This window comes from Solenopsis invicta, chromosome 16, assembly GCF_016802725.1.
Source record: "Solenopsis invicta isolate M01_SB chromosome 16, UNIL_Sinv_3.0, whole genome shotgun sequence".
Taxonomy (NCBI): domain Eukaryota; kingdom Metazoa; phylum Arthropoda; class Insecta; order Hymenoptera; family Formicidae; genus Solenopsis; species Solenopsis invicta.
This window is the reverse complement of record NC_052679.1, coordinates 21,225,001-21,238,296: the sequence shown is the minus strand read 5'-3', so window position 1 is coordinate 21,238,296 and position 13,296 is coordinate 21,225,001. Positions and strand designations below refer to the sequence as shown.

The following is a 13,296-nucleotide window of genomic DNA, read 5'->3' as shown; positions in this document are numbered from 1 at the left end:
AATACATAAATTTACTTTAATTACTAAAACGCATGCAAACGATTTTAAAGTATGTAGAAAAGACACGTAAGCAAGGAATATTCATAGAATGTGTTGCAGGCAAAGCTCTTATGAACGTGTATAAACCAGAATATTTAGAAGTAAATATGTATTACCTATTTGCTAACATAAAACATTTTTTTATTTTTTTTGCGATAATTAAAGGAAAGTCGTCAATAGCAACATAGATTTCCTTAAGTAACACTTCCTTATTTTTTGAAAAGTAAACATTGCTCTTTATTAACACTGACAGAAACTTTATCTACTGAAATAATTAAAGAATTGACAATATATAATTCATGTATTCATGGCTTAATTATTATCTAAAAAAAGTCATTAAACAAAGTTTTTAAATGCGAAAATAATATTTTTACAATGATTTCTTGCAATTTGCACAAGTTTAAATTAAAGTGAATGTATCATTGATATTATATTATTTTAAGTATTTGTAACGTCTTTAAACTGCTTTATTTATATCTCTTTGTGTTATTTTTACATAATGTACTTTTAAACATAAAATCAATAATAATATTTTATATCGAAGTGGAAGATTTCTAAGCATACTCATATACATTAATTTAAAAGTATTATACAAAATAAAAGACTTATGTGAAAAGAAAAACTATTTAATTTCAGGAACTTTTCGGTTAACGACTGGCAAGGTAACGTGATTGTTACAAACTGTGATGCGTGATCGCTTGCGTATATTGAAACGCAGACTTCTTGCACTGCAAAAGAGAGAATGGGGCGAGGCAACTCATGTTTCACTTTCGACTGTTGATTCTCGATTCGCCTTTTGCAAACAATGATTGCCTGCGTGAGCGTGTGAGCTATAAGTAATACACTTTGAGTTCAAGACTTTATTGGATTCTCTTCTTCACCCTAATGCAAAATATAAAAATCATATATAATTGCGCGCCTAAAATTTTCTAGATAACAACAATTAAAATTTGTTAAAATTTTAAAAAGAGATTTCCTATTAAAAAAAAATTATTTTAAATTGTTTATTAGTTTTCTTTTATCAATAATTTCTTAGTGTTTTCTTTGCGGAAGGATGAAGTTTGACTATGCAGTGTAAGCACTGCGATTGTAATTTATAACAATTTATTGTAAATATGGTACGGGCAAAGCTCGAGCACTTGTGGATATCGATCACTCAGGCGAGGTGTTAATTAGAGCTCTATATTATAAGAGCGCTTTTATCTTTAGCGATGTCGACTGATGAACCTAAAAATCTCTCATCAAATGAGCATTCAGTGAGTTTCCATATTTTTCAGCCAATCAGCATTAGGTTCAACAGGACGGCGATTGCGCTACTCTTATAATATAGAGCTCTAGTGTTAATCGTGCAGGGTGAGTCACATAAGGTAGATCAAACTGCTAAGCGAAAAGGAGCCCCGTCTGTCAATCGCCGCAGGCAGAATTCTGCATATTATTTAGCCGTATTTCTGTGCGACGAAAATGCGCAATATAAAGAAAGAAGATCTCTAAGAAGATCCTCGGATTTGCCTGATTACGTCGAGTTTGCCAACCTCTCGGGTACTCGAAGAACGCGATTGTCACAGTTCCAGTGCTGCGTTTGCGGTATTCTGATGTCAGTCAACATGGATCATGCATAAGACAGAATTAGATGGATCAAATAATTTTTTTGTATAAATTTCTAAATTTCAAATTATTAACTTTATTTGTTTCCAGATTTCACGCGCGACCGCGACATTATCAAATTTTATTGAATATTTCAGGGATATCTTATATACGTTTTATTCTCTATAATATTGTATCGTAATTGATAGGTTTGTTCTATTACATTGGATTTTGTATTTTTCCAGAACGTTTTCTATTCCTTGCCTGCATTGTTACACTCGTCATTTCTGACTTGCACTAGTTTAGTTCAGTTCTACCATAATTCTCGTGCAGGAACAAAAAACGAACCTCATATATCGATAGTCTTTACAAGTTTAAATTTTTTTGAGCGCGATTATTCCATCGGCGTTAATGCGATGCCAAGATCTGTTAAAGTTGGCAATTTGTCTGATACTTTATCAGTCTGATACCTTATCACCTTCTGTAAATCGCACAATATTATGTTCAACAGTATTATTTTATTTATTGCCTAAATCTATTTTTAATTTGCATATGTCCTCTCCTAATAAAATTAAAACATACCCTTTTTAAATTTTTCCTATTGGTGAATTTTCGAATTACAACTTCTCTCACAGGGAATTTAGTACGCAATTCGCTAATTAGAGTAGATTCAAAGTTGAATGTCCTGCAATCGTCATCGAATAGATCGCGTGTGCGACGAATCAACGCCACGTATTCAAACAGTTTATAACGTTTCGGCCTGCGTACATAAAATATTCACATTTTGCAAAAACAATCGGAATAACAATACAAACAAATGTAATAGTCCATACCCGACAAACTGGTAAGTTTTGCCAGCTGTGTTCTCAGGATCTTTTACGATAGCTGTAATACCTTTGGCGACATCGCATACAGCCACTGGCTGTTTTTCCGTTCTTTTAACCTTCTTCCACATTGATACACTGTGTAAAGTATTGTATTATTAGAGATTTTGTAAAGGATCTTTAATATTAGAAAATTTATTTCTATGCCTTGATTGAAAATTACTTTGATAAATACCTTACTGTGTCAAACAAATACAAACGATTTTCGGGATCCCACATATCTGAGGGTCGAATTATTGTAGCCTTGGGAAATTCTTCTCGTACTGCACACTCACCTTCCCATTTTGTACGTAGAAACCAAGAACCGTTTTTCAACACACGTGACTGAACACAGAATTATTATTAATGCAAGAAAATCATGAGAATTCGCTATAATTTAAATACAATCGTAGTTTAATTTACCTTCAAATGTTCGTCCACATTTGAGGCAGACATATGAATAAAGTGCTTGATATTGGCTTCCTTGCATATTCTGGCGATATTTCTGGGTCCCTCAACATTCAACTCGTGAAAATCGAATTTTTCAGTTTCCGAATTACTACCGATTAGATTGATAACGACATCGGAGTACTCGATACATTTTCTTATTGATTCATCGTCATGCAGATCAAACTCAAGATACTGAGCTTTGGTCGGCAGGTCTTCGAAATAAAAGATAGTACTATATGGCAATATGAACTACAAATAAAGCATATTAATCAACTGAAAAGCTGCTTATATTTCAATCATATCAACATATTGCTGTAGAAATTGTTGCTATTATATAATATAAACTGGTATAAACTGGTATCAGATGTACCCACACAGATATTAAATCGTGGTAGATAGACTTTCTACAATGTGCTATACTAGATTGCTGCACTAGGTACATGATATAAGAAGAAACCTTATGCGACGCAAGTCTCAAGTCCTAAATAGCAATCTAGTTTAAGTATAAAAGTTTGTGTACATACCTGAGTATCAATCTTGGCAAGCTGACAGACCAAATAAGGCCCAACGTATTCATTTGAACCAAACACTGTTACTATCCTGTTGGCGTTACGATTCTCTCCCTTTCTTCAAAGGAATGGTTGGATTTTCGATGATTTGCGACTGTGATAAGTATCGATTTATCTGCACCGCGACTGCCGCGATGCATGTGATCTGCTTTCCTGGAATACACGCTAAACATAAGTGTAAACATAAATTGCAAAACAATATTTTTCACATGGCATGGTAAATAAATTACGGGCAAATTTAATCTATTATTCAGTTTAGTTGTTATTTGATACGAATCCCTTTACTTCCTTTATCGTCCCTAACTGGGACGATACAATCATTTTACCAAAAGTTACGTAGTAATTCTCAAAATATATGCGGAATGCAAACTAAAGAAACCCTTGGCATGTATATCACCGATTTTAATAAAATTTTATGAGTGTTGTATTGTGTAGTATTTACGCATACTTTTACTGTAGTAAAGCCGTTCGTTGTACAATTTTGGCATTCTCGAGGAAATGACAATTAAATATTTCCAGCATCTATAGTATCATTACAGAATAACGATAGTTGTGTAAGCGACGTAATATGGAATGTTAGGACGTTAATTCGTACGCTTGGGTTCCCAGGTTCGATTTCCGCGGATTAAACATTTTTGAATTAAATCTCGTTTTTTTAAATTGTTATATATAATTTTTTAACTGTTTTTAATTATTTAATATAAATTATATTATTTTTTTTTAAATCAAAGGACCTAAAAATAATCTTTCATTAATAATTAAATTAAAATTTGTTATAAACACAAAAAAAAATAAAATAAAAGAATATAAGTATTAAAAAAATAAAAACAAAAAATATATTTGCAGTAAACATTTATAACAACCGTTTTACAATAAGTTTAAAGTTTTGAGTGATACTTATCGTAAAAACAATTAAAATTTCATGGTTTGTTATAGGTTGTAGGTATAACGATACATAGAAATACATATTTTGACATTCTTGAAACAGTCGTTATAAGTTTTTATTGCAAATATATTTTATGTGTTTATCAAAATAGAAATTTCAATTTATTTAATAATCGAACACCATTTTTAAATTCCTTGAAGTTTTAAAAAATAATGTTTTATATAAAATAATTAAAAATGGTTTAAAAATTATGTTTAATAATTTAAAAATGAAAGATTTAAATAAAAAAAGTTTGGGGGGGATCAAACATGATCGGATCCCAAGCATACGAGTCGACGTCTTAACACCCCATGCTACGTCGCTTATCAACAATCATTCTTCTGTAACAATATTATAAATTCTGGAAATATTTAATCGTTATTTTCTCGAGAATGCCTAAATTAAGCAACGAACAGCTTTACTACATATAGTAAAGGGGTGTTTGAATACTACACACCTGAGATGAGCATTATGGAATAACATTTTATTAAAATAATAGAAACTTAAAAATGTAATTATAATTATAATTTACTTCTTCATCATTTAGAAGTGGTCAGATAACAAATATATTTTTATTAAATATTTAATAATAATGTATATTTTATTCGATCTCTTGTAAATGATGAATAAAAATTTATTCGTTATTTGGCCTTTCGTAAATGATTAATAAAAATTTATTTGGTATTCAGCTATTTGTGAATAATAAATAAAAAATTAATCATTATTCAACTACTTGAAAATGACGAATAAAAATTTAAACGTTATTAGTCATTCTTGAACAATAAGTAATCCTTTATTTAATACATCTTGAATAAGGAACGAAAAGTTATTTTCTTATTTAATTCTCTTTGAAAAATAAAATAAACGAACTGAATATATTATTTTTATAATATTCTATAATATTCTATAAATTCTAAATAATGAATAAGAATTAATTTATAATGTTATTCGTAACATATAACTATCTTGGCATTAACCGACTCTTTTCATTTTATTAATAAAATTATTTTAATCATAATTAAAGAATGTAAAGAATTATTTGAAAAAAATGTTGTCGAATAATATACAGTTTTAAAAACTTTTAATCCGATATATGCATTACTTATATCTTCGTGCATGCGTATGTGTGCTTGTGTGTGTTGTGTGTGTGTGTGTGTGTGTGTGTGTGTGTGTGTGTGTGTGTGTGTGTGTGTGTGCGCGCGCGCGCGCGCGCGCGCGTGCGTGTCTGTGTGCGTACGTGCGTGCACTACACACCCATAAAATTTTATTAAAATCGGTGATATACATGTCGAGGGTTGCCCTTGTAAGTCTTGTTGTAAGATTATAACTTGAAATAAATTGCGTCAGCGTCAGCAATCCTTCTCGCGCTTCTTCACGTTATTCAGAATCACCCTGAACTGATACGCAGCCAACCAGTGAATCGCGTCATTTTAATTTATTATCTGTGCGATCGTGTAAATCTGTTTCGAGCAAAATATCATATATTAGAAGGCGTAAGTCATACGACAGTCTTACTTACTGCTGGTAGAGTATACTTCGGAATCAAAGCGGCCATTTCTCTCGGCTATCCAAATAGGACCGATGCTTCTGTGTGCTTCGTGCCCAGGACGTGGGTTCTACTTATGCTGTGACGTGGCCACGTGGCACGTAACAAGCCTTGCTATGTCCTTTGAGTCCTGTGGCGCTATTCTGTAAATCTGCTAAGGATATCGTTACGTATCGTTCCGCAGCTTTTCTACCATGTATAATATATGCGCAACGACGCTGTAACGATACCGAATTGTCGCTAAAGGGTTACAGAATCCCGCTACTGAGAGCACGAGTCATTCAAAATTCAAACTTGATCCAACTTTTGCTGCGCGACAAAAATTACTTATTGCGAAACGTTGATTGGCTATTTTTATAATTATTTCTTGCAATTTGCATTTTGCAAGTTTAAATTAAAGTGAATTTATCATTGATATTAGATTATTTTAAGTGTTTGTAACGTCTTTAAATTGCTTTATTTATATCTCTTTTTGTTATTTCTTCATAATGTATTTTTAAACATAAAATCAACAATAATATTTTATATCAAAGTGGAAGATTTCTAAGCATACTCATATACATTAATTTAAAAGTATTTTACAAAATAAATGACTTAAGTCAAAAGAAAAGCTATTTAATTTCAGGAACTTTTCGACTTTCGACTGGCAAGATAACGTGATTGTTACAAACTGTGATGCGTGATCGTTTGCGCATATTGAAACGCAGACTCGTTGCTCTGCAAAAGAGAGAATATGGGGACGCAATTCATGTTTCACTTTCGACTGTTGATTTTCGATTCGTCTTCTACAACCAATGATTGCCTGCGTAAGCGTGTGAGCCATAAGTAATCCACTTTGAGTTCAAGACTTTATTGGATTCTCTTCTGCACCCTAATACAAAATATAAAAATCATACATAAGTGCGCGCCTAAAAACTTCTAGATAGCAGCGAATTAAAATTTGTTAAAATCTTAAAAAAAGAATCTCTATTTAAAAAAATATTATATTAAATTATTTATCGTTTTTCTTTTATCAATAATTTCTTAAAGTTCTCTTCGCAAAAGGATGAACTTTGTTTGTGCGGCGTAAGCATTGCGATTGTAATTTAAAATAAAAATTTATTGTAAATGTGGTACCGAAAAAGCTCGGTCACTTGTGGATATCGATCACTCATGCGAGAGTTGTGTAAATCGTGCAAGGTAAGTCACATAAGAAAGATCAAATTGCTAAGCGAGAAGGAGCCTCGCCTGTCAATCGCCGCAGGTGGAATTCTGCAGATCATTTAGCCGTATTTCTGTGCGACGAAAATGCGTGGTATAACAGAAAGAACGCCTCTAACAAGGGCAACACACATAACTCGGGTCACCGATTTTGATGAAAGTGTGCAAAATTACAGAGCAAGACGACGAATAAATTCATTTGTAATTGTTTTTGTACTTACACATAAATAAATATGCATATTATCTCTCAAATATATCATACAAATATCTCGCTACCTAGATAAATCTATGTATATATATAAATGTATATAAAGTAAACTAACAAAAGTTCGAATGCAGAGAAGATTTTTATTATATCTATATCTACATATTATGTATTATATATTTTATTTCATATATATATATATATATATATAGTAATATTTCATATATATATATATATATATATAGTAACAATAAAAGTACTAGGTGAAAGAAAAGAAAAACTTGTGGAATCAAACCCGCGACCTGCAAAATTATAGCCGCTACCGCAGTCCGCCACACCACGCTACTACTTGCCAAACTAGTTCAATGCTGCGGCATAAAAGATGTATGGTGTAATTAAAACAGCGATTTTGCGTCCACAGTTGAATAGTGCGTCGTCTCCGTTTAGCATTTAGTACTTCTATACTAAAACTACATAACTGTAAAGTTTCATCAAAATCAGTGACCTAGGTTATGTGTGTTGCCCTTGTAAGAAGATTCACGAATTTGCATGATTACGTCGAGTTCACCAACCTCTCGAGTACTCGAAGAACTCGATTTTGACAGTTCCAATGCTGCGTCTGCGGTATTCTGATGTCAATCAACATGGATCATGCATAAGACGTAATTAGACGGATAAAATAATTTTTTGTATAAATTTATAATTTTTTAAATTATCAATTTTATTTGTTTCCAAATTTCACGCGCGGTCGCAAAATTACCAAATTTTATTACATATTTCAGAGATATTTTATATACGTTTTATTCTCTATAAGCGTGTAATATTTTGTTATAATTGATAGTTTTTGTTCTATTACATTGGATTTTGTATTTTTATAGAACGTTTTCTATTCTTTGCCTGCATTGTTACACTCGTCAGTTCTGTTTTGCACTAGTTCAGTTCAGTTCTAGCAAAATTCTCGTGCAGGAACAAAAAACATGTATCGACAGTCTTTATAAGTTGAAATTTTTTTGAGCGCGTTTATTCTTCTATTATCGGCGTTAATGCGATGCCAAGATCTGTTAAATTTGGCCATTCGTCTGATACTTCATCAGATATCATTTGCTGTAAATCACACAATATTATGTTCAATAGTATTATTTTATTTATTGCTTATATCTATTTTTACTTTGTATATGTTCTCGCCTAATAAAATTAAAACATACGGTTGTTACACGATTGCTGGTGAAGTAGTCTTTGCGGCAACGTACTCTCACATCAAACCCATAAGCATTTTCGTGAAACAAAACATGTTTTCTCTGAAAACGAAACCTCGAGCGAAATGAGTTGAATCTTCTGCAATCGTCTTCGGATACATCATCTGAACGATCCAACGCCATGTATTCAAACAGTTTATAACGATTCGGCCTGCGTAAATAAAATATTAACATTTTGCAAAAGCAATCGGAATAACAATACAATCAAATGTAATAGTCCATACCCGACAAACTGGTAAATTTGGCCAGCTGTGTCCTCAGGATCTTCTACGATAGCTGCAATACCTTGGGCGACATCATATACAGCCACCGGCTGTTTTTCCGTTTCTTTAATCTTGTACCAAGTTAATAAACTATATAAAATACTGCGTTATTAAAGATTTTGTAAAGAATTTTTAATATTAAAAAATTTACTTTTATGCAAAATTACCCATAAATATTTTTTATTGTGTCATACAAACGTAAACGATTTTCGGGACTCCATATATCCGAGGGTCGAATTATTGTAGCCTTGGGAAATTCTCTTCGTACTGCACACTCACCTTCCCATTTTGTACGTAGAAACGGAGAACCGTTTTTCAATACATGTGACTGAACACAGGATTATTATCAATGCAAGAAAATCATGAGAGTTTGCTATAATTTAAATACAAACGTAGTTCAATTTACCTCCAAATGATCGCCCACGTTTAAGGCAGACATGTGGATAAAGTGCTTGATATTGGCTTCTTTGCATATTCTGGCGATTCTTCTGGGTCCCCGAACATTCAAGTCGTAAAAATCGAATTCTTTAGTTTCCAAATTACTACCGATCATATTGATAACGACATCGGAGTACTTAATACATTTTCTTATTGATTCATCACAACGCAGATCATACCTATGATACTTGGGCTTGATCGGCAGGTTGGTGTAAGAATATCTAGGTCCGCCGGGAGTTCTATATGGCAGTATGAGCTACAAATAAAGCATATTAATCAATTGAAAAGCTGCTTATATTTCAATTAACATATTGCTATAGAAATTGTTATTATTATATAATATAAACTGGTTTTTTCAGCTTCCTTCGTTTTAACGTATCATATGTTACACAGATATCAATACTAAATCGTGGTAGATACACTTTCTACAATGTGCTAAACTAGATTACTGCACTAGGTGCATTATGTAAGAAGAAACCTTATGCGACGCAAGTCTCAAGTCTTAGGTAGCAATCTAGTTTAATTATTAAAATCTGTGTATATACCTGAATTTTATCGTTGGCAAGCTCTGAGCACAAATAAGGTCCAACGAATCCATTGGAACCAAACACTGTTGCTATCTTGATGGAGCTACCCTCTGTGCCTTTCTTTAAAGGAATGATAGTTGGATTTTCGATGATTTGCGACTGTGATGAGTATCGATTCGTCTGCATCGCAACTGCCGCGATGCATGTTATCTGCTTTCCTGGAATACATGCAAAACACAAGTGTAAACATAAATTGCAAAACAATATTTTTCACACGGCATGCTGGTGAAGAAATTTACGCGCGATTTTAATCTATTCAGATCAGTCGTTATTTGGTACGCATCTCTTTACTTGCAACAGGACGATACGATCATTTTACCAAAAGTTATGTAGTAATTCTCAAAATATGTGCGAAATGCAAACAAAGGGATCTCTTGACATGTAAATCACCGATTTTAATAAAATTTTATGAGTGTAGTATTGTGTAGTATTTACACATAACTTTACTGTAGTAAAGCCGTCCGTTGCACAATTTTGGCATTCTCGAGAAAATGACAATTAAATATTTCCATCATCTATAGTATCATTACAGTATAACGATAGTTGTGTAAGCGACGTAATATGGAATGTTAGGACGTTTATTCGTACGCTTGGGTTCCTAGGTTCGATTTCCGCGGATGAGACATTTTTGATTTAAATCTCGTATTTTTAAATTGTTATATATAATTTTTTAACTGTTTTTAATTATTTAATATAAATTATATTATTTTTTTTTAAATCAAAGAACCTAAAAATAATCTTTCATTAATAATTAAATTAAAATTTGTTATAAACACAAAAAATATATAATACAAGAATAAAAAACTTAACAAAATTTAAACAAGAAATATATTTGCATTAAACATTTATTACGACCGTTTTACAATAAGTTTACAGTTTTTGAGTGATACTTATCGTAAAAACAATTAAAACTTTATGGTTTGTTATAGGTTGAAGGTATAATGATATATAAAAATACTTATTTTGACATTCTTGAAACAGTCGTTATAAGTTTTTATTGCAAATATATTTTATGTGTTTATGAGAAATTTGAATTTACTTAATGATAGAAGAGCATTTTTAAATTCCTTGAAATTTTAAAAAATAATGTTTTATATAAATCAATTAATAACGGTTTAAAAATTATGTCTAACAATTTAAAAATGTAAGATTTAAATAAAAAAATGTTTGGGGGGGATTGAACATGATCTGACCCCAAGCATACGGGTCGTCGTCTTAACACCCCACGCTGCGTCTATTATTAACAATCATTCTTCTGTAACAGTATTATAAATTCTAGAAATATTTAATCGTTATTTTGTCGAAAATGCCTAAGTTATGCAACGAACTGCTTTACTATAGTAAACGTGTGAGTAAATACTACACACCTGCATGGGATGGGCATTATTGAATAATACTTTATTTAAATAATAAAAATTTAAAAATGTAAATATAATTATAATTTACTTCTTCATTACTTAGAAGTGGTCAAATAACAAATATATTTTTATTAAATATTTAATAAAAATGTATTTGTTATTCAATCTCTTGTAAATGATGAATAAAAATTTATTCGTTATTGGTCATTCTTGAATAATGAATAAATAATCCTTTATTTAATACCTTGAATAAAGAACGAAAAGTTATTTTCTTATTCAATTCTCTTTGTATAACAAAATAAACAAACTGAAAATATTATTTTTATAATATTCTATAAAATCTAAATAACGATTTAAGATTAATTTATAACGTTATTTGTAACATATAACTATGTTGGAATTAACTGACTATATTTATTTTAATAATTTAAAATTATTTTTATCATAATTAAAGAATGTAAAGAATTTTTTGAAAAAAATGTCGAATAATATACAGTTTTAAAAACTTTTAATCCGATATATTCATTACTTATATCTTTGTGCGTGCGTACGTGTGCTTGTGTGTGTGTGTGTGCGTGTGCTTGTGTGTGTGTGTGTGCGTGTGTGCGTGCGTGCGTGCGTGCGTGCGTGCGTGCGTGCGTGCGTGCGTGCGTGCGTGCGTGCGTGCGTGCGTGCGTCCGTGCGTCCGTGCGTGCGTGCGTGCGTGCGTGCGTGCGTGTGTGTGCGCGCGCGCGCGCGCGTGTGTGTGCGTGTGTGTGCGTGCGTGCGTGCGTGCGTCCGTGCGTCCGTGCGTGCGTGCGTGCGTGAGTGTGTGTGCGCGCGCGCGCGCGCGTGTGTGTGTGTGCGTGCGTGCGTGCGTGCGCGCGTATTACATACCCAAAAATTTTATTACAATCGGTGGTGTACATGTCGAGGGTTGCCCTTGTAAGTCTTTATGTAAAATTAAAACTTGAGTTGAATTGCGTCAGCAATTCCAACCGCGCTTTTTCACGCTATTCACAATCACCCTGAACTGATACGCAGCCAACCAGTGAATTGTGTCATTTTAATGTATTATTTGTGCGATCGTGTAACTCTGTTTTGAACAAAATATCATATATTAGAAGGCGTAAATGACACGACAATCTTACTTGCTGCTTGTAGAGTATATTTCGGAATCAAAGCGGCCATTTCTCTCGGCTATCCAAAAAGGACTGATGCTTCTGTATACCTCGTGCCCAGCACGTGGGTTCTACTTATGCTGTGACGTGGCCACGTGTTAGGTAACAAGCCTTGCTATGTCCTCTGAGTCCTGTGGCGCTATTCTGTAAGTCTGCTAGGGATATCGTTACGTGTCGTTGCGCAGCTTTTCTACCATGTATAATATCTGCGCAACGACGCTGTAACGATACCAAATTGTCGTTATAAAGTTGGAGAATAGGCCTACTGTGGGCACGAGTCATTCAAAATTCAAACTTGATCCAACTTTTGCCGCGCGACGTAATTACTTATTTCAAGACGTTGATTGGCTATTTTACAATTATTTTTTGCAATTTGCATTTTGCAAGTTTTAAATTAAAGTGAGTTTATCATTGATATTACATTATTTTAAGTGTTTGTAACGTCTTTAAACTGCTTTATTTATATCTCTTTCTGTTATTTCTTCATAATGTATTTTTAAACATAAAATCAACAATAATATTTTATATCGAAGTGGAAGATTTCTAAGCATACTCATATACATTAATTTAAAAGTATTATACAAAATAAAAGACTTATGTGAAAAGAAAAACTATTTAATTTCAGGAACTTTTCGGTTAACGACTGGCAAGATAACGTGATTGTTACAAACTGTGATGCGTGATCGCTTGCGTATATTGAAACGCAGACTTCTTGCACTGCAAAAGAGAGAATGGGGCGAGGCAACTCATGTTTCACTTTCGACTTTTGATTCTCGATTTGCGTTCTGCAACCAACGATAGACCGCGTGAGCGTGTGAGCCATAAGTAATCCATTTTGAGTTCAAGACTTTAT

At 32.6% G+C, this 13,296-nt stretch overlaps 1 protein-coding gene across 1 annotated transcript; it reads right to left on the bottom strand.

Annotated features, from left to right (window-relative positions):
• Nucleotides 1–2,017: 2,017 nt before the first annotated feature.
• Nucleotides 2,018–12,843, bottom strand: LOC105194811. The gene is given in 15 exon segments (XM_039458777.1): nucleotides 2,018–2,104; nucleotides 2,206–2,383; nucleotides 2,457–2,585; nucleotides 2,683–2,831; nucleotides 2,910–3,119; nucleotides 3,377–3,554; nucleotides 3,556–3,658; nucleotides 5,946–6,055; nucleotides 8,403–8,485; nucleotides 8,587–8,788; nucleotides 8,862–8,990; nucleotides 9,068–9,228; nucleotides 9,307–9,594; nucleotides 9,884–10,083; nucleotides 12,414–12,843. Coding segments are annotated over 15 exon segments (2,247 nt in total). The 5' UTR covers nucleotides 12,454–12,843.
• Nucleotides 12,844–13,296: the final 453 nt, after the last annotated feature.